This window comes from Camelus bactrianus, chromosome 2 (genome assembly GCF_048773025.1).
Source record: "Camelus bactrianus isolate YW-2024 breed Bactrian camel chromosome 2, ASM4877302v1, whole genome shotgun sequence".
NCBI classification, from domain to species: Eukaryota; Metazoa; Chordata; class Mammalia; order Artiodactyla; family Camelidae; genus Camelus; species Camelus bactrianus.
In genome coordinates this window covers 24,547,797-24,568,204 of record NC_133540.1, presented here as the reverse complement: position 1 = coordinate 24,568,204, position 20,408 = coordinate 24,547,797, and the positions used below count along the sequence as shown (strand labels likewise).

The window sequence follows — 20,408 nt, the reverse complement described above, 5'->3', positions numbered from 1 at the left end:
CCGCTCCGTTCCACCTGCTCTGTGACACTCAGCGCTATCAGAATCGACCTCACGTATCTGCCCCCACATTTTCTCTCTCTCTCTCTCCCTGCAAAACAACATATGCTCTAAGACAGCAGAGTCACATCTGTTTTAGTCCCTGCTGTATCCTCAGGTACCAGCAGAATATGTAGGTGGGTAATAAATAAATCAACCTGAATGTAAATTAACTTGTCACTCTATTGTGTGTTTGTATTTTAAAAGAGGTACAATTTTGGATGTCTTTTGACCCAGAAATACAAATGCTATTTCTAAAATGTATATGGGACACTTGTGTCCTACTGCGAATCCTCTCGGTCCCACCTCCTGCTCAAGCCACCACTGCAGCAACCAAGTCCAAGCAGGACTTGATCCCCTCTGTGAAGATGTAACTTAACAGCGCCTCACCCCGGCCCCTGCCATCCCTCCCTCTGGCTGTCTACCGGGGGTGCCCTGGGGACTCACACCTGCACAGTCTGGAAGCACAGGGGAAACGATGCTTGTGGGGCCACCACCAATCAGTGGAGAATGGTCCAAAGGAAGATGATGGGAAAATGCTCCCCTTTTCTCTTCCCCAGGTGGATAGTTCTGAGACACATTTCATAAGGCTCCTCAAAAGGTCCTGATGAGAATAAACACGTTACATTTAGATGTGGCCTGATCTATACCACATCTTAAAATGGTTTTCCCTCCTTTCCAATTCAAATCCCCTATTCACTCACTTCACTGTCGCCCTCTTCCATCACTTTCCAAATAAACTAACTGCACAAAGGCTCTGCTATTATAGGCTATTATATCATACACAGAACAAACTGTGAATGTGGACATATTTAGTTATAACAGTATTATAGTGCTGTTTATAATATCAAGAATTGAACTTCAATGTCCAACAACAAGGGGTAGATAAGTAAACTCTGTATTATCAGTAACAGTGAATACTTTGTAAGCACAGCTGTCCCACACACAGTTTCCATGGGGGATTGGATCCAAGACCCCCCAAGGGCACCTAAATCCGTGGATGCTCAAGTCCCTTCTATAGAACAGTGTAGTATTTGCATATAACCTACACATACTTCCCACATACTTCAGACCATCACTAGATTACTTATAGTACCTAGTACAACGTAAATACTACATAAATAGTTGTAAATACAATTTAAGTGTTATGTGACTAATTCCCAGCACACAGCTTTTTGGAACTTCCTGGAATTTTTTTTTTTTAATATTTTCAACCTGCAGCTGGTTGGATGTGGAACCTGCAGATGTGGAGGGCCCACTGAATTAAAAGAGATATGGTAGATAAACAGTTAATGACTTGGGAAAACATTCCTAATATAGTTAGTATAAAAAGCTAACTTCCAAACAATGTAGAGTGCAATCCCCTTTTCTGCGAGTACATGTACATGTCAACACAGGACGGAGCTAGAGGAACGGTACCATGGTTGTTAACGGGGATTACCTCTCGTTAATAGTCTTATGGAGGCTTTCTATTTTCTTCTTTTAATTTGTATTTTTTAAATTTTCAATAATGAATACGCACCACTTAAATGGACACTTATTATTTTAAAGAAAGTCGGGGAGAAACAAGTAAAGAAACGCCTTTCTGGACCACCAGAATTCCAGCCAATACAGCGATGGTAACTGGAGCTGTTTACTGAGTGACTATCACCCACCACTTGCCAGACACTGCCCGGTCTGGCCTGTCCTCTGAACACCGGGAGGCTGAAAGGTCTTTCATTTCATCAAGCTAGTGTTTTGTACGACATAAAGCAGGCGCTACACATTACTGTTCTTGTTCATATGAACAGCATCTTTCTGTGCTTGGAGAAACATGAACTAAAAGAACGTGCCAGCTGATTAAATAAACTGAACTTCAAATGCCATCACTTTGTTAAACAGAAAAAAAATGTTTTTCATCTAGACATGTTGATTCCCAACATATGGAGACACAGAAAGCCTAAATATTTTACCCTGTGGAGATGTGTTCTGCAATGAACAAAGAAGTGGGGGCAAAGCTACTGCTGATTACTGAAGACAAGTAGAACAGAGACAGAGAAGACACCCAAGCCAATTAGCACCCGCGCGACACTCTTATCCCAGCTGCACATTTTAAAGTAAGATGCTCTCATCCTACTTCACGTTGCTGACAAGCCAAATTACACATAAGATGTTTCGCTTAGACAAGTACACTCCTTCTGCTTGGCTATTAGGATCTCAAGTTTATTTTGAGCTTGGACACTTACTCCATAGTGGGAAATAATTTATGCATCTCTTAAATCTTTTAAATCCTGAGTCATTTACAGTGTGTTTATTAGAAGACACTACCAAAGGGTCTGCTTATTCCATAGATGTAAGATTTCCAGATGTCTAGGAAAACATTCGAACACAAAACTCACAGCTCAGTTGCTGTTAACATTACAGTCAATGTACTGATAAAAAGCAGATTTTTATTAATTTCTCAGCCACCTTATACTCATATCAGAAGCACCTATTTATGAAAATGTCAGGGCCTAGTTGCCAGGAATAATATGAAAACAAACAAGAAAACAGCTGTCCAAAGAGCATTAGCAGAGGGCAGAAATTATCCCCAAACTTGTATCTTGTTAGACTAAAAATGCCTCATTATGAAATATAACCTATATCTTTCATTAGCACACATTTTCTAAAATCTGCACTTGGGTGGGAGTAGGGGACATACAGCTCAGTGGTGGAGCACATGCTTAGCATGCATGAGGTCCTGGGTTCAATCCCAGTACCTCCACTGACAAAAAACAAATAAACAAACAATAACAAACAAAATTGCATTTAGTCCCCAATTTATAAGTAAGTCATGCCCCACAAGTTTATCAATTGGCTGCATGACACTCCCTGTATATTTACTCACAGAAACAGTATAAAAAGTAGGTATAAACCACAATAGCAAAGAATACAATATTACTATCTGACTCTGACCTCAGGGGGCAGTGGGTGCAGGGAAGGAGGAAGAAAGTTTCCTTCCTCTTTCTGGGATGTAGGCCTGGCCGGGGACAGAGTTTTGAAATAGGAAGTGTTTGTCCTTCACATTCTGCCACCTCTTTTGCACGTCTACATCTCAAAGCCCTAAAGCTGGGCCACAGCCACAGCCAGCTAGCTCTCTGCTCTGTGCACCCAGATATGATTCTCCACCCAGACCTGTCTTTCCTGCTAAGTGTTTCATCTTCTGAATATACCTACCCCACCACCCTCTCCCAGCACACCTCTACCCAAGCTCCATCCCTCGGGACAGCTACTGTCAGTAGGGTCAAAAGGAAAGCCATCTCATTATTATTTCACATTAATAGTTAATAACATATCACCTTCCAGGACAAATCTCTTTCAGAGGTATTTAAAGATTTAAGAGAGGCTGACTCTTATGCAGACTACATCTGTAATTGATGGCATTTCCAATGATATAATAAATGAAGGGGAAAAGCAAAGGTGGCAGAGAGAAGAAATATGGGTCTCCTACAGTGTCCTTTTTGCAGCTGCTTCTTCCGTTATTTTAATACAAGGTTTCCCAAAAACCCCCAGTGGCTCAAATGTACAATGAAGACAGCACCTACCCTGCAGAGTTGCTGAAAAAAATTAATTAAGTTGGTCAACCATTCAACACAGTGCCTGGCTCATGACCCGACTAGCACATTAGCACTAATTCAAGGCTTTTTTTTCTTAGTTTGAACATTCAGTCCCATTACAATCAAATGTCAGGATTTCCTTTCTCACAGAGGACATTCTATCCAGGTCATTCACAATAAGCGTAAGGTTACTTTCTTATTGCATCAAATATTCCAAAAGTGAAAGATACAACCAAACAAACTGGAAAAGAACAAACAACATACAAATATGGGAAATATATTTGATACCTCACTAGTTATTAAATAAATGTAAAATAACAAGAAAGCATTTTATGATAACTGATAAAAAAAATTAAACATTCAGATCAAAGTACAGTTAAGTTTGGACCCTAGCATATTTTTGCTGTCAGTAAACCAGTCAACTGTCTTAGAGAGGAAATAAGCAATATTCATCAAGAGCTACAAAAATTATAAACGTTTAAAGCTTTTGACCCCGGAAGTATGTCCTGCAAATCTACTTTGAGAAAATAGTTCCAAGAATGAAACAGGCTACATCCATGAATTCTACTTTAACGTTACTTACAAGAGTAGGGGAAAGATGGCGGAGTGGTAGGACCACGAGCGCGCCTCTCCTGGTGACTACAACAAAACCACAACTGACTGCTAAACAACCATCGAAAAGACTGGAACCTAGCAAAAAAGACCTTCTTCAACTGAAAATATAAAGAGGGAACCATAGTGGGATGGCAGGAGGGGCGTGTTCATGATATAATCAGGCCCTATATCCCCGTGGGTACGCGACCCACAAGTAGAAGAATAACTAAGTCGCAGAGGCCCTCCCACAGGAGTGACAGTTCTGAGCCCCAAAGTCAGGCTCCCAAGCCTGGGGTGCCAGCACTGGGAGGAGGAGACCCCAGGACGTCTGGTTTTGAAGCCCTGTGGGACTCCAGTCCAGGAGCCCCTACGACTGGGGAAAACAGAGACTTCAGTCTCTTGGGAAGCGCTTATAGAATCTTATGTGCATCGGATCCAAGGGCAGAGGCAGTGATTTCATAGGAACCTGAACCAGACTTGCCTGCTGGTTTTGAAAGGTCTCCTGGGGACATAAGGGACAGCTGTAGCTCACCCAGGGGACACAAAAGCTGATGGCTGACATTCTGGGAGTGTTCATATATATGAGCTTTCCTGGAGGCTGACATCTTGACTGGATCATTTGCACCAAGACCCAGCCCCACCCAACAGCCAGTAGGCTTAAGGGCTGGGAAGCCTCAGCCCAAACAACATACTGTGTGGGAACGCAGCCCCACCCATTAACAGACTTCCTGAGCCCACAGCTCCCTTGAGACTCACTTCTAGACACAGTCCTACCCACTAGAGGGCCAGGATCCAGCTCCACCCAGCAATGGGCAGGAACCAACTCCTCTTGCCAGGAAACCTGCATAAACCCCTAGTAGGGCCTCATCCACCAGGGGGTAGACACCAGAAATGAGAAAACAACAATCTCAAAGACTGTGGAAGGAATCCACAAACACAGGCCAGACTCTACCCTGGGACTGGCTGGACCCTGGCCTTTGGGTGACCAGAGAGGAGAGTACTGCTGAGACTCACAGGACATCTCCTACACAGGGCCACCTCTCCAAGGTCAAGAAACGTTAACTAACCTACCTAAAAATACTAGTAGAAAGGTAAGACAATATGAGGTGGCAGAGGAATATCTTCCAAGCCAAGGCACAAGAAAAAAATCCCAGAAGAAGAAATAAGTGATGAGGAGATAAGCAATTTATCTGAGAAAGAGTTTAGAGTGATGATGGAGAAGATGTTCACAGAACTCAAGAAGAGTATGGAAGCACAGAGCAAAGTTTTTAGCAAAGAGTTGTAAAATATAAAGAATACCCAAACAGAGTTGAAGAATAAAATTACTGAAATGAATAACACACTAGAAAGAACCAAGAATAGATTAAATGAGGTAGAAGAACAGATTAGTGAACTAGAAGACAGATTAATGGAAATCACTACTGCAGAACAGAAAAAAGAATGAAAAGAAATGAGGATAGTTTAAGGGAACTCTGGGACAACATGAAGCACACTAATATTCGCATTATAGAGGTCCCAGAAAGAGAAAAGAGAAAGGACCGGAGAAAATTTTTGAAGGGATAATAACCGAAAACTTCCTTAACTCGGGAAAGGAAACAGTCACCCAAGTCCAGGAAGCGCAAAGAGTTTCACAGGATCAACCCAAAGAGGAAAACACCAAGGCACATAGTCATCAAACTGACAAAAATTAAGGATAAGGAGAAAATATTAAAATCAGCAAGAGAAAAGCAACAAATAACATACATGGGAACTCCCATAAGGTTATCAGCTGATTTTTCAACAGAAATTCTACAGGCCAAAAGGGAGTGGCATGATATATTTAAAGTGATGAAAGGGAAAAACTTACAAGAATACTCTGTCCAGCAAGGTTCTCATTCAGAATTGATGGAGAAATCAAAAGCTTCGCAGATAAACAAAAGCTAAAAGAATTCAGCACCACCAAACCAGCTTTACAACAAATGTTAAAGGAACTTTTCTAGTCACCAAACCACAAGAAAGAAAACAAAATGAGAGAAGAAGAAAAAAAAGATCTACAAATGATTGCTTTGGCAATTTGGGGTCTTTTGTGGTTCCATATAAATGTTAGATTTGTTCTAGTTCTGTCTAAGATGTCATGAGTATTTTAACGGGGGTTGCACTGGGTCTGTGGATTGCTTTGGATAGTTTGGCCATTTTGATAGTGTTAATTCCTCCAATCAAAGAGCGTATCTTTTCATTTCTTTGTATCATCTTCAATTTCCTTCATCAATGTTTTAGTTTTTGGGGTGTAGGTAACCTTCTTGGTTAAGTTTATTTCTGGGTCTTTAGTTGTTTTTGATGCAATGGAAATGTTTATACCAGTTATAAAATTCTGGTTTTTGAAATGCAAAAAAAAAAAAAGTGAATGAAGGACTGAAAATGGCAAAATATCCTTCTTTTTTATGGGTGAGTTTTATTCCATTGCATACATGTGCTACTTCTTCTTTGTTCATTCATCTACTGAAGTGCACCTGGGACGCTTCCATGTCTTGGCAACTGTAAATAGTACTGCTATTAACAGCAGGGTGTATGTATCTTTTTGAATTAATGTTTTTGTTTTTTCCCAGATATATGTCCAGGAGTGGAACTGCTGGGTCATATTCTATTTTTAGGTTTCTATTTTTAGGTTTTTGAGAAACCTCCATATTGTTTTCCATGGTGGCTGCACCAGTTTACATTCCCACCAACTGTATACAAGGGTTCCCTTTTATCCACATCCTTGCCAACATGTTTTTGTTTTTGTGTTCTTTTTGATGATGGCCATTCTGACAGCTGTGAGACGATGTCTTGTGATTTTCATTTGCATTTCCCTGATATTAGTGATGTTGAGCAACTCTTCATGTTCCTGTTGACCATCTGCATTTCCTCTTTTGGAAAAATGTCTATTCAGTTCTTCTGTCCATATTTTAAATGGATTCATTGGTTGGTTGGTTGCTTTTTAATTGAAGTACAGTTGATTAGAAACGTTGTGTTAGTTTCTGGTGTCCAGCATGGGTGGACTTGGAGGGCATTATGCTAAGTGAAATAAGTCAGACAGAGAAAGACAAATACTGTAAGATACCACTTACATGTGGAATCTAAAAAAATACAACAAACTAGTGAATATAACAGAAAAGAAACAGACTCACAGATGGAGAGAAGGAACTAGTGGTTACCAGTGGGGAGAGGGAAGAAGGAGGGGTAATGAGGTGGAGAATTAAGAGGTACAAACTATCAGGTATAAAATCAGCTACAAGGCTGTGCTGTACAACATGGGGAACACAGCCAATATTTTATATTAACTATAAATGGAGTATAACCTTTAAAACTGTGAATCACTATATTATGTACCTGTAACATATAATACTGTACATCAACTAGACCTCAATTTTAAAAATACGATATTGTAAAATAAATACAAAAATTTTTTTAAAGCTAAAGCTCTAAACTGTTCTGAGACAATGAACAGTACATATATGTAAATGTTTTAAAATGTCAGTATATTGTATATATGTGCTTACATGCAATATATTGTATATGTGCAAACTATCAATTTTACCTAATAAAACTGAAAAATGAAAAAAAAAGAACTACATTTAAAAAAGAGTAGGGGAAAAAACAAACAAGAGTTAACAATATGACAACTAACTAAATTATGATAAACTGACATTAACAAAATATTATAATCAATGACAATGAAGACTAAAAATGGTTAAAAAACAAATATTTTTAAAATACTTGCAATGACATACAATCATATTATAAAATTAAATGAATATTCAGCTTTAACCCATAATCATATTAGAAAAACTTTAATAGACATCAAGTTCCTTTGATCTCAGGGAACTTTTTTAGCAAGACAATGCTGAACAAACAAAACACTGAACTTTCACACATGATTCATTTTTCCTAACACACAGCGGATGTAAGTAAAGAAAGTCGTCCATGGGTCCTTTCAATGACAGCCTGGCTCCCTGCCCTGGCACTCACCAGTTCCATAGCTGGCAGCTTTGTATCTGGAACTAATCTTGTCTCTAAGCAGAGAGAACGTCTGGGCTCTAAGCAGCTCAACCCAGTGGGTGCTAGTTTACGCCAACACTGACGTGGCCCTGGGCACCGTGATGCCCTGCTCCCCAGACCCAGTTCCAGCCCACATGCCCCTCACTGCCTTGAACTAGGGCCCTTCTCTCAGTGGACCCGACTTCACTGTGCACTGACCCTTTCTCCCAAAGACTAAAATCCTGCCCCTGAGTCCCTGCCCAGAAGATACAGAATGCTTGTCCCCAGGTTCCCTTCCTCCCATCCTACCAGGACCTGCTTGGCTAGCTTCTAGTTCTCAAACAGGGCCAGCTTATCCTACAGACATTCCCTCATTATTCATTTAACTAATATTTATCAAGCTTCTAACTAACACTAATCACTAGTCTAGGTTCCAGGGATATGGCAGTGACAAAATGAACAAATGTACCAGCCATCCTAGAGCCTGGACTGTAAGAGGCAGCGCTTACATTTCGTAGGGGCACGTGGAGTCTCCATTGTGCCAGTACTCCTGCCTTCACAGGGGTCTTCAGATCTCAGAGTCTGAAGTCCACAGGCACGAGAGGGCTCAGGAGCTGTAGATGTGAAGCCCCAACCTGTCACTGAGTTCCTGGAAAGCCTTAGGGGCAGAATGGAGTCAGTAGGAAGAGAATGGAGAATGGAAACTGTATCACCAGCTCTAGAGTCAGAGAATGCTGGTCCTGAAGGCTGGGCACGCGCCATCCCAGCTGTGCAACCCCAGAAAGTCACTTAGCCCCTCGGAGCTGCAATCCTCCGATTTGTGAAAAACAACCCTCAGTCCACGATGTTGTAAAAACTAAACGAGGTCAGTACTTTGCAAAGTGACTGGAACACGGAAGGCAGTAGCCCCTTCTTCCAAAATGAATGTTTTATTCTATTTCTCTTATTATTTATCAGAGTTAATCCACTTCCGTCTCCTCTCCTTTAGTCCCTACTCTAAAACGACTACAAGTCAAAAAACACGACTACTGCTCTCTCAACTAACTGAACATGCATTTCACTCCTATAGGTCAACACTCCCCTCTGTATCTCCATCAGATCCTCCAAGATTCTTCCTCTGCACAACCTCAGAATTTCACAAATAATTAGGGAACAGACCATCACTGATTCCACATCCACCTTCCAAAACCAGAATTTAAACGATTAGATCAGCCTTTGGAGATTGAGGCATCTACCCGCTATCTAAAGAAGAAAATAGGGACTGACAAGTGCCATCATTAGGACTCAAAAACATGTTTTAATTAAAATTTAAGCAAGTTTAAGGGGCCAAGATAATCAGTTAAAGAACAGAAGATATATATCTCTTAATACAGGGGGGCGAAGGACACCTCTGACTTTCCTTTTTCGAGGGGAGGAGGAGGTAATTTGGTTTGTTTGTTTATTTAAATGGAGGTACTGGGGATTGAACCCAGGACCTTGTGCATGCTAGGCATGTACTCTACTACTGAGCTATACCCTCCCCCTACCCGGGACTTTTCAAAAGTGCTGCATGGATAATATTTACAACTATGGATGATAATCACCAAATTAACTGCCAAATATAATTGTCAAAATAGTTTACATTCATTGTTTCCTTTTTCTGTCAGTCACTTGGTCTACGCAAAAATAACCATTCAAACCATTACGGATACAGGATTGGATTAAACTTTCATTCAAACATGCCCGAAAACCAAACATTTTTAAATGAAGAAAAAAGTCTTAATATGATCAATTTGAGAGCTCCTTGGTAACAAGGATTCATTATTCTTCCACCAACAAATATTTCTTCCTCCTTCCAAAATCTGTAATGTTGATAAAAATGGGGGCGTCTTAATCCAACCATCACTGTTAAGTAGGTATCACAGAATAGTTAACGGGGAGCAACTTGACATGTGTAGTAAAATGAGTAAGGCTTTAAGCAAGAGCTCTATCTTCAAAAAAAAAAAACCTGGGTCATATGGAGACTCCCTCCTCTCCCACTCCTTCCTGTTCTGTCCTCTCCTCCCTCTTACCTTCTTGACTTTTCGTCTATGCTGCTCCTTTTTCATCTCCTTTCCAAATTGATTCATATTATTCAGAGGCTCCCAAAGATTACCAAATTTATTCCAATGGGATTTTTTTCAAGGCTGAAGTGGCCACTACTAATTTTTAAAATTTTTTTGGTTTTTTTTTTTTGCAAATATAATGCTAAGTCAAAGGACACATACATGCATGTGCGTGCATGCACACACACTCTCTCTGTCTCTCTCAAACACATACACACCACACACTCTTACTCCTTAGACAAACAGTTCTTTTCAGGGACATGCTATATTTCATCAGAAATTATTCTACATTCTCTCATCTCAACCCTGTCTGTAATCAATGTTCATACAACATCTTCTAACTTTGTTTCTTAAAGCCTACGCTTGATATAAAAAGAGAGGTTAAGATCAAATTAAATTACTGCTGGACAATGAAAAGTGAGAAGATACTGGCAACATGCCTGATGCAAATGCGCCCTCCCCACACAGGCTCCAAACCTAAACACGAGGCAGAGACCACAGATCAGGAACAAAACCCACCTGGTAAGGACTCTGACTTATTTCTAACTTTTCTCATCCCTACTCAACACTGCTCATAAGACGCTAACTCATAATCAGGGTAGAATCGGTTTTTTGTTCATCAAGATTAACAAGCTTGTATATTCCACATGAAGCTACTTAAAACACGAATTGCAAAATGACTCAAACGTCTGGACATCTTCAAAGAGTATATATTTTAATGATATAAAGCCACAACAAATAACGTAATTACTAACTCTTCTGGAGTAACTAACTTTTCTCCAAACAAAAACTTAAAAAACCACCTCAAGTGTGATGTCCATCTAGTTTTATAGGATGTTCTAGCTCTAGATTTTCTCAGAGTAGCTGACCTCAGTGGCTTCTTCCATATTAAATTCTACATAAGCTATTCTGTACTCTTATATAGAGTAAAACAATTTAACTGGCATGATTGAAAAATGGATGTTCTAACTGGTCAAATACTTTGATTAAAATTATGAGGATTACCAAGCTCTAACTTAAAGCATAATAAAATACAACTAAAATCAAAACTTAATTGTAGTGGGGAGGGTATATATCTCAGCAGAAGAGTGCATGCTTAGCATGCCAGAGGTCCTGGGTTCAACCTCCAGTACCTTCATTAAAAATAAATAAATATGAACAAATAAACCTAATTACCTGCCTCCCCCCCAAAAAACTCAATTGTAAATAACTAAATTTTACAGTAAAAGAAATTCATCATTCATCATATTATTAATGATAATAAACTAAAATTATCACTATTCTGGTAAAGTGATAAAATACTAGGTTAACAGAATTGCAGGTACTAGAACGTCAGATAAATTCACTCCCATGATAGGATTTCCATTGTTATGACATAAACAACCACTAATCCTGAAAGTTTGATTCAAGATTTTTTTTTAAGTTTTAATCTGTGTTTTCCATGCACATCTGCCAAAACCCTTCAGACATAAAGAACTTCCTCCCTATCTCTTATGAGAAACAGAACTCGAATGGAAAAACAGTAAGCCTTCCACAGACTCTGCTAGGAGAAGCATCTCCAGCCATCACATGTCAAACCAATGCAGAAGGCTGTTTTAAATTAAAGATATAAAACAGTAATCACCCTAGAGGGCTGTCTCCACACTAATCCAAATATACAAGACTTGTCGGGTAGAGAGAAATCTATAGCAAACTAAGAATCTTTTTGGGGTGGAGGGGATCACAAATGTATATCCTGATATAAAGAGTGAGAACATGAAGTGAGGGAAAGATTACACAAGCATTTTTTACCCAGTGATCCCAAATAATCTCAGTGAGCTCTTCTTCCTCATGGCCTCCAGTCTTTTCACTGCTGTTCCATTTCTTACTTCTGCGTAACACTCATAGAGCACTTTAATATGTTTACGAGCTCTGCCTGGGACATTTTGCAGCAACCTGTGAGGTATCAAAGCATTACTGGCCTCATTTAATAGCTGCAAAACAGACAGAAATTAATGTCTTACTCAAGGTCACTCTTGAAGTCAATGGTAAATTCATGATTCGAGCTCTGAATTCTAATGGGACAGCTAGCCAGAGTCCACTGGCCCCTGAAGTTTTCTAGCAGAGCCAGTCAAAGGGCTCCTTATTATGTTCTGAGTTGTTCAGTAATAACTTAAATATGCAGTATTATGCACTCACTTAAGTAGTTTTTTGCTAAGGTGACACTGCAAGCATTCACAAACCTGCTCAGATGTTTTGTTCACCCTGAAGATGACCCTTCTCCTGAACTCTTTTGGTACTTGGGCAACTTCTCTATGTGTGGCTGAGAATAGAAAATAGTCATTCAATCAAGGTAACTAAAGGGTTGATCTGGGACATGACTGTAACCAAGCTTACACCATGATCAAGTGTACAGTTATGGTCTCTGTCAGAAGAAATTACTTTTAACAGAAGGTGCAAAATGGTCCATGTTACTCAATTTCCATATGGAGACAGACGAGAGTTCAAAACATTCAGCCCTCTGCCCTCTGGTAGGAATCCTGGCCTCAGTAAGCCACTGTGGCTGGTAGAGTCTGCCACATTCTCAGGTGCTTGAGGGCAGAAAAGGCAACTACCCGAATACAAAATATACAGAAATGGGTCATCTGAAGAGCAGTTATTTGTCAGTTTTTCCAGGTGCCACACAGGGTGGAGGGACATTCGATTTGATGGCATTCAATCAATATTCCCATCACTAGAGGTGTGTGTGTGACAGTGCCATGGTAGTTCATTAGAGCCCTCCCTTATCTATGGGAGGTACACCTTCCTTAATCCTCTGATTACTAATTCTATTACTTCGGTACCTAGATGCTAGGAATGATGCACGCTGGATATTGCACACATATACACAGTCACTAGAAACACCTGCTACCTGTAAAGTACTAGGCTGTGAAGCTCTCTGCACAGGGGTCTTGCCTGTCTACTTGATGTTGCATTGCCAATGGCTGGAACATTGTCTGGCATAAAACAGATGCTCCAGGAAATTTTAATGAACTATTACTGAAAACTGGAATTCATAAAGAGCAAACCATGCATAAAAAACACTAAAATGGTTACTAATCCTTATCTGAACTAGCCTGGTCTAGCTGCAGACCTTAAAAGCCTTAGGTCTTCAAGTTCAGTCCAATTCAGTCCTAAACTAACCCTGATCAAGACTACAAAGTTTATTAGGAGCCTAACCAGTGATTGTGGTCTGTAAGTAACCTCGCTGCTCTGAATGTGGGGTGCTCCCCAAAGCCCCCTCGTGCTTACCAAGCCACAATGTGAGCCCTTAAGCCCCACGGGACTGAGCATGGCCCCAAATTCTGAGTTTGCTGTCTGTTCCCTAAGGGGAATACAGGCTTTCCACAAACCAGCTTACTCAGCTGTGGGTATTACAACTGCCTAGCCCTTACCAAGCCTCCCTCCAGACGAGCTAGAACCCAGGAGCTGTAGGCCTGAATCACCGCTCACTCAGGGCAGTGACCCGTGGATCAGAGACTGTCATCAGCCTAAGAGTAGGTACCGCCACCGCCATCACCACCAGGAGACTCCCGCTGCCCTGCCTCCTACAGCACCTCATTCAGCCTGAACTGGTCACTCACCCTTGAACATTTTAACGTGGATTGCATCCTACCCTCAATTAAAAAAATATTTACTGAGTGCCTGCCCCTCTAGACCAGCGCCCCTACTCCTAGCCCCATTCATTTCTGGCTCAGGCCTCCATCCCAAGCACGCTTCTAATTTATCCCTGCATATCTCACCTCCATCCACATAAACCAGTTATCTAATCACCATGTTCCCACAAGCTCTTATATAAGAAAGAACAGAATTACATCCCCTTTTTCAGACAAGAAAATCAAGCTCAGAGAATTTGGACAAGGTCATATGGTATTTAAATAGCAAAGCCAAGATTCAAATCCAGTTTGTTAAGTCTATACTGTATTCATTATATGTTGTTCCCTGTTTATTTTCTGTAGCATCAGGACCTAGCATAGTCCCGAGTACCCAGCAGATACTCTGTCAATGACTGTTTAACTGATAGGGTGTCTTCAATATCCATTTTAAAAATAAATACCCATCAATGGGATTCTCATTTCCATGTTTATCTACACAAAGCAGAAGGAAAGCAAAAGCATCCCTTACCAACCTCTGCCTAACCTGCTCGCCTGACTGACCAGCTCTCCCTCGCCCTCCGCACACAGACACGCTGGCCCGTGTCTGCCTCTCCAGCTGAGCTGCATCTTACCGACCATGCATGTTAGATTTACTCCCAAATCCGTTTATGACACTTGCACTGGTTAGTGAAATTACATAATTTAAATAAATATGTGTAATCAAAGGAAATAAAGGAAATGTGAGTGTAAAAAGAGAGCTTTTCTATGGAAACCAAGTTGGTTACTTTAGAACAATTTGATCAATGTGTTACCAAAAAAACTTTTTTTTAATCAAATTAGACACATGAGGAATGACAAGAGAAAGTGTATAATCCGAAGATGACTTTGCATTGAGATTTCTTTTCAGGTGCCAGAGGTCAGAGCTGATGCGTGGTTCGGTGTGGCGCGTGCAAGGAAAGCACGGGGCTTTGCACGCAGCTGGCCAGACCTACTTCCACAACAAAAGACTGGCCTACAACTGTAGTTATATGTTTCAGGTTAAAATAAAATATCTAGGGTACACAAGTACTCTTTTTTCAACGGTTTCTCTACTTCAACAGGCTTTTTTGGATTAAGTGATCAACCATATCCACAGGCCTCCTACCGTGGGAGCGCCTCCTACCGTGGGAGCCCCTCCCATAATGCCCTGCTTTCAGGAGCCCTCCTGGTAAAAGGCGACACAATGACACACTGCTGGCACTCCTGGTCTCAAACAACAAACACCCTGCCCAACAGCACCAAGGAAACAGACACACTGAACTGAATTTTCTACCATACGGCCTTTGTGTTACACACTCTGGTATGTTTATTACCAATAGTTAATTTTAACTATCTTTTGAAAAACTCTTGTGCAAATTCTGTTCCTTTTCTAAAGGGATGAGATTTTCTATCTAAAATAATTTCAGTTTATGCAATACATAAGTTTCATGAATTGTTTAAAAACCAACCATTCAAAATTATCAGATGCTTCTTAAATTCTGAGATGATAAAGTTCTAATGCAGAAAGAACTTCTGGATGAACACTCATAATATTAATTTTGGAATCAGAGCATTTATTACCTTGGCACTGTCTATTAACAGCCTTACTTCTGTTTTTCACACTTACATCAAGTGAAAAACTCTTATCTACTTTTAGCAAGCCAAAACAAATGCCCACAAACTGAGAAGTAAAAAATGCATGTAACAAAACCACAAATTTAGCAATGAAGTAAATGTTTTTTAAAAAATTCAAGATCCTTTAGGATTCTCCAAAATGTTAATCAACAAAAGAAGAAGAAATCTTCAATAATTTTTGGAAATTGAAAAAAATATTTTTGGTTATAAATGTATTTTTATTCTTGAATGTACAAACTTTCTTTATAAGCAACACTAATGACAACTCAATAGCTGCTCTGTGACGTTGAACTAATTACTTAAACTTCTTGAGCTTCCTCATTTGCAAAGTGGAGGAATTTCTGTCTAACATGATGGTAAATATCAAATGAGACAGATGTAAAATGCCTAGCACATAGCTGAAAATAAACCCATGTGGAAACTCCTTTTATATATACATACGGAGAGAGAGACAGTAAAGGATTCTTAACGGGGGGGGGGGGGGGGGCGGGTTGGCAGGAGGACTGGGGAGGGAACAACAAAGTACATAAATTCTCTGAAAGGGCATGCAGAACTTTGTGCATATAAGCTTATGTGCACTTGATTTGGAAAAGGGCCCATAGTTTTTCATCAGCTTCTCAAAGAAGGCCATGACCCCAAAAAAGTCTCAAGGCCTACTTTTATGATAGCCTTTGGCTTTATTTTCTCTGTTCCCAGATCTATGAAGTTTATGAAACGGGACTGGAAACTTTAAATACAAGTAATTTAAATTATTCAATAGCAACAACAAAAAAAGTTCAATTGAAAGTGGGGTCATAGTAAGATACGTATTCTCCTTAAAAAAATAAATAAATTCATTTGGCTCAAATTGTTCCCCAACTTTCCCATAATTAAAAGCAAATATCCAAACTCCAACCAAAGTTTGAAAACCTAAACAAAAAAACAACAGCAACACCAAAAGAAAAAAAAAAAAAAAAAGGAAATCTTAAACAGCCAAGAATTAAAGCCGTTACTTATATAACACAGTGTCAGTTGTTCCTTCTTTAGAGTTAAGAATTTGAAAAATTACTTCATTCCCTCATTCTGACTCAAAGTCAACAATCTTCACTTCAAATAGTTATTATACATATATTTTTTAAATCTGTACAATAAGGAGACTGTATAGTATCACAGAAGGCACCCTAAACTGGGAATCATGGAAACGAACGTTACGGTCCTGTTCTGTCACCAACTGACTCTAAGACAGCTGGACCTCAGCATTCTCTGGCACTATGATCCTACATAAAAACCTGCAATCACAAAGTAAAAGGGTAAGACACCTGCTATCCTAAAACTGTTCTTCACTACTAAAACAGAAACTTAACAAAAAGGGAGGTTACCTGACAAGTAACTGAGATTCTAGATCTACTGAGAAAATCGACCTACAACAATATACCTTTGAACTACAGAGAGTTCTGCCCTCACAGTCAGAGCTCACAAGGCAGATACACCCAGAGCAGGCTTCTAGTTGGGGCCATTTTAAACTTTAGCTTCACATTAAGAAGAACACCAGGTTCCTCCCTAAAACCACTCCTTTCCTTAAGGTGAACAGCACTCAGAAGAAAGATTTAACAAAGTACAGACAGACAAAAATACACAAAATAGACAAAAGAGCAGTCTGGTGTATCTTGGGTAAACCCTTATTTCGTATTTCACTGAAAAATACTTCTTATGGAAAAGGTAGCTTATTTTAATGAATTTTATTTCCAAATGACTTTTCCAAACAAGTGTTTTTCAATGGAGTACAAAATAAGGCCTCATATACCAAGATACTCCTATACTGAAGAACATCCCTCTTCCTAAAAAATAACAAAAAACAATGTGAATGTTAAACATTTAAGGAGTCTGCCAAATACAACTTTTTGAATGTATTCCTGTAAGAGCTAGCAATACACACAAAACGCAAATTAGCACGGCAAGAGGTATTCTGAGAGGCTGTGATGACTAACACTTCAGGACTGAACTGTGGTTGTTATTAAAAGAAACATGAGAGGCGTTCTCCCAGATCCTCACAGGTCAACGTCTCCACCGCAAGATCTACTACAAACAGCAGTCAGGGCTGAATTCACAGTTTAGTCTCTTAAACCTTCATCTTTTGCAATATCCCCCCATGTGATGCATTATATGAATCAAAGAATCCAATCAGAAATGCATTTACAGAAAGTCAGATATAGGGCACAATGACACTCATGCACTCAAATGAATAAAAAGGAACAAGAAACCCAAGATAAGGGTCTTGTCGAAAACAAAGCCCAGAATCCAGCAAACAGTGTAACTGTACAGAAAAGACCAGAGCGAGATGACATGTACCAATCATTTTCCTCCCTGTTAAAAAAGTTCACCTAGTGTCTGATTCCCACCTTTGCACACGACTTCAGTATCAACCAAGGTTTTTCAAATGCTCTGCCTCATGAATGGGACTTCCAAGCAGAGGCTACCTGAAGCCATCTAGGAAAGATCACCAGGAGGCTTCACCACTGCCAGTTTTAAGGTTTAGTAACAGCATGCCTTAATAAGTTACAGTGCAAAGATTTTAGTCTCCAAATTCAAATATTTGGGAGCACATTTCAACTAATTACAAGGGACAAAAGATTGAACCCCACAATATCCTATTTGTCCAAGTGGAATTTAGAGATTATTTCTTTTATTTGGGGGGGGGGAGGATTAGGTTAATCTATTTAATTTCTTTTTTAATGGAGGTACTGGAGATTGAACCCAGGACCTCGCACATGCTAAGCACATGCTCTACCACTTGAGCGAATACCCTCCCGCCTAGAGATTATCTTTTAAGAAGTTAGTTCTAGTTCTTTTTACTGTCCTCAAAACACAGTCTACCTACCAGAAGGAGTATAAATAAATACAAACATTTAGACAGTAATTTGGCATATCTATCAACAATTAAAACATGCATGTACCTTTTGATCTACCAATTACATTTTGAGGATCTAGCCCATGAAATTTTTGGATGCAAATATAAAAATGTACATTCAGTGCAGCATTTTTGTCAAGGTGAAAACTCATACACCCTGATTAACATGTGGTATACCACACAAAAGAATGAGCTGGATCCAGAAGTACTGACATGGGAAGAACTCTAAGACACTGTTCAGGGACAAAAGCAAGTTACAAAGCATGGGTATAGTAAAAATATACTTATGTCAAGAAAATTCTGTCTGTGTGTGTGTATAACTGCACAGAAAACGGTCTGAAAAGATTAACACCAAACAGATAACAGAGGCTACCCTCTGAGGAAGAGAGTGAACCAAAGAGCATGGGATGGGTGCGTGTGAAGAGAAGAACTGTTTTAAAGAGGGATTTTCAGGGGGGAGGGTATAGCTCAAGTGGTAGAGCTGCATGCTTAGCATGCATGAAGTCCTGGGTTCAATCCCCAGTACCTCCTCCAAAAATAAATATACCTAACTACTGCCCCCACCAAAATAAAATAATTAAATAACACAATAATAAATAAAATATTAAAAATAAAATAAAGAGGAGCTTTCACTTCCTACTCCAAATACACCTGTATTATTTAAACATTTACATCATATATATGTATAACATTTGTTCCTTATGGAAAGTAAAAGAGATGCAATGTCAAATTTTAGCTAAACTCTAAAATCACTAATAGAAGACACTGAAATAATATAAGAAGTAAAGGCTGTTGGCATCAAAAGCACCCTTTACAGACTTAACCTTCTGGAGAATAAAGGAAAATGTGGGCAGCACTGACCAGTAGTTATAAATGAACATGACCACGTCTTCATAAAAGAACAAGCATCATTCAGGGAACTAAAAGATTAGAATCTTAGAACTTTAAGAGTAAAGATACTGAAATCAGGAACATTATTAAAAAGCTAGAATCTTCTAAATGCCTCCTAGAAACACAGTTTTGACAACAGATTCTACTACTCTGGTACAAGGTGTCCATGTAGGCGTGTGCTCTTTTGCATTAGAACACTGGCCTGTGTGAAGAACCAAGGGGTATGAGGTGTCACACTTACCTGCACATTCTCTTCTGTCACCTGAATCTCTGCCGTGTAAACATAGTCAATCAGCATCCTCAGGGTCCAGCCGTCCACCTCCTTGATTCGAACTCTCTTTGCTCGGCTCTCACTCATCTCACCTAAAACACAAGAAGCAAGGCTGAGGCCGCAGCAGAAGCTCGGTGGGAAGACCAAGGCCCAGGCAGGCGGCCTGGGCACCACAATCAGCCACGTCGCAGGCCTACAGCATCCCCCCCACATCTCTTAAAAGCTTACCTGAGCAAACCACACGAAGTACTTCTGTTACCCACTTATACCTGAAAATCACATCACCCTGATGAACGTGCCACAGGTCCAACCGCATGAGTTCTCACACCCGTGGTATTACATGCCCTCCATTCGCCTGCCGTACCAGTAAACAAAGGATGCTGTGGCCATCAAGCCATCAGCCACTGCAGCCACCCCTCCTCCCACCCCTGAGGGAATTCAGGATGGGGAAAAAAAAAACCCACAGGACACTGGCCCAAGTTAGTTAAGGTGCACATCAAAGGAATGATTTCATTGAGCCCAGACTCTTGCATCTTCCCATACGTAAAAAAGTGCTAAATTCAACAACTTGAGATGTCTGGTTTTTCTTTAATTAACAGTAATCTTTTGATGTTCTGACTACCTGGGTTTTTTTGTTTGTTTGTTTGTTTGTTTGTTTTTGCAAAAACTCCTATCCTGGCTCCTCCCTCAGAGTGATCTGAGAGGCTGTCTCCTGGGTTTAAGTCCTCAGCAAGTCTGTCAAATAAAACATAAATCTCAACTTTCAGGCTGTGCTTTTTTTTTTTTTTTTTTTCCAATAGCCAATGC

General features: G+C 40.0%; 1 protein-coding gene across 1 annotated transcript in view; it reads right to left on the bottom strand.

The window, feature by feature from the left end:
• The window catches only part of KLHL2 (kelch like family member 2), a 113,481-nt gene that overhangs the window by 53,748 nt on the left and 39,325 nt on the right, over nucleotides 1-20,408 (bottom strand). The window contains exon 4 of the mRNA XM_074376947.1: nucleotides 19,572-19,693. Within this exon, the coding sequence (XP_074233048.1) occupies nucleotides 19,572-19,693 (122 nt within the window). The remainder of the gene's footprint in view (nucleotides 1-19,571; nucleotides 19,694-20,408) is intronic.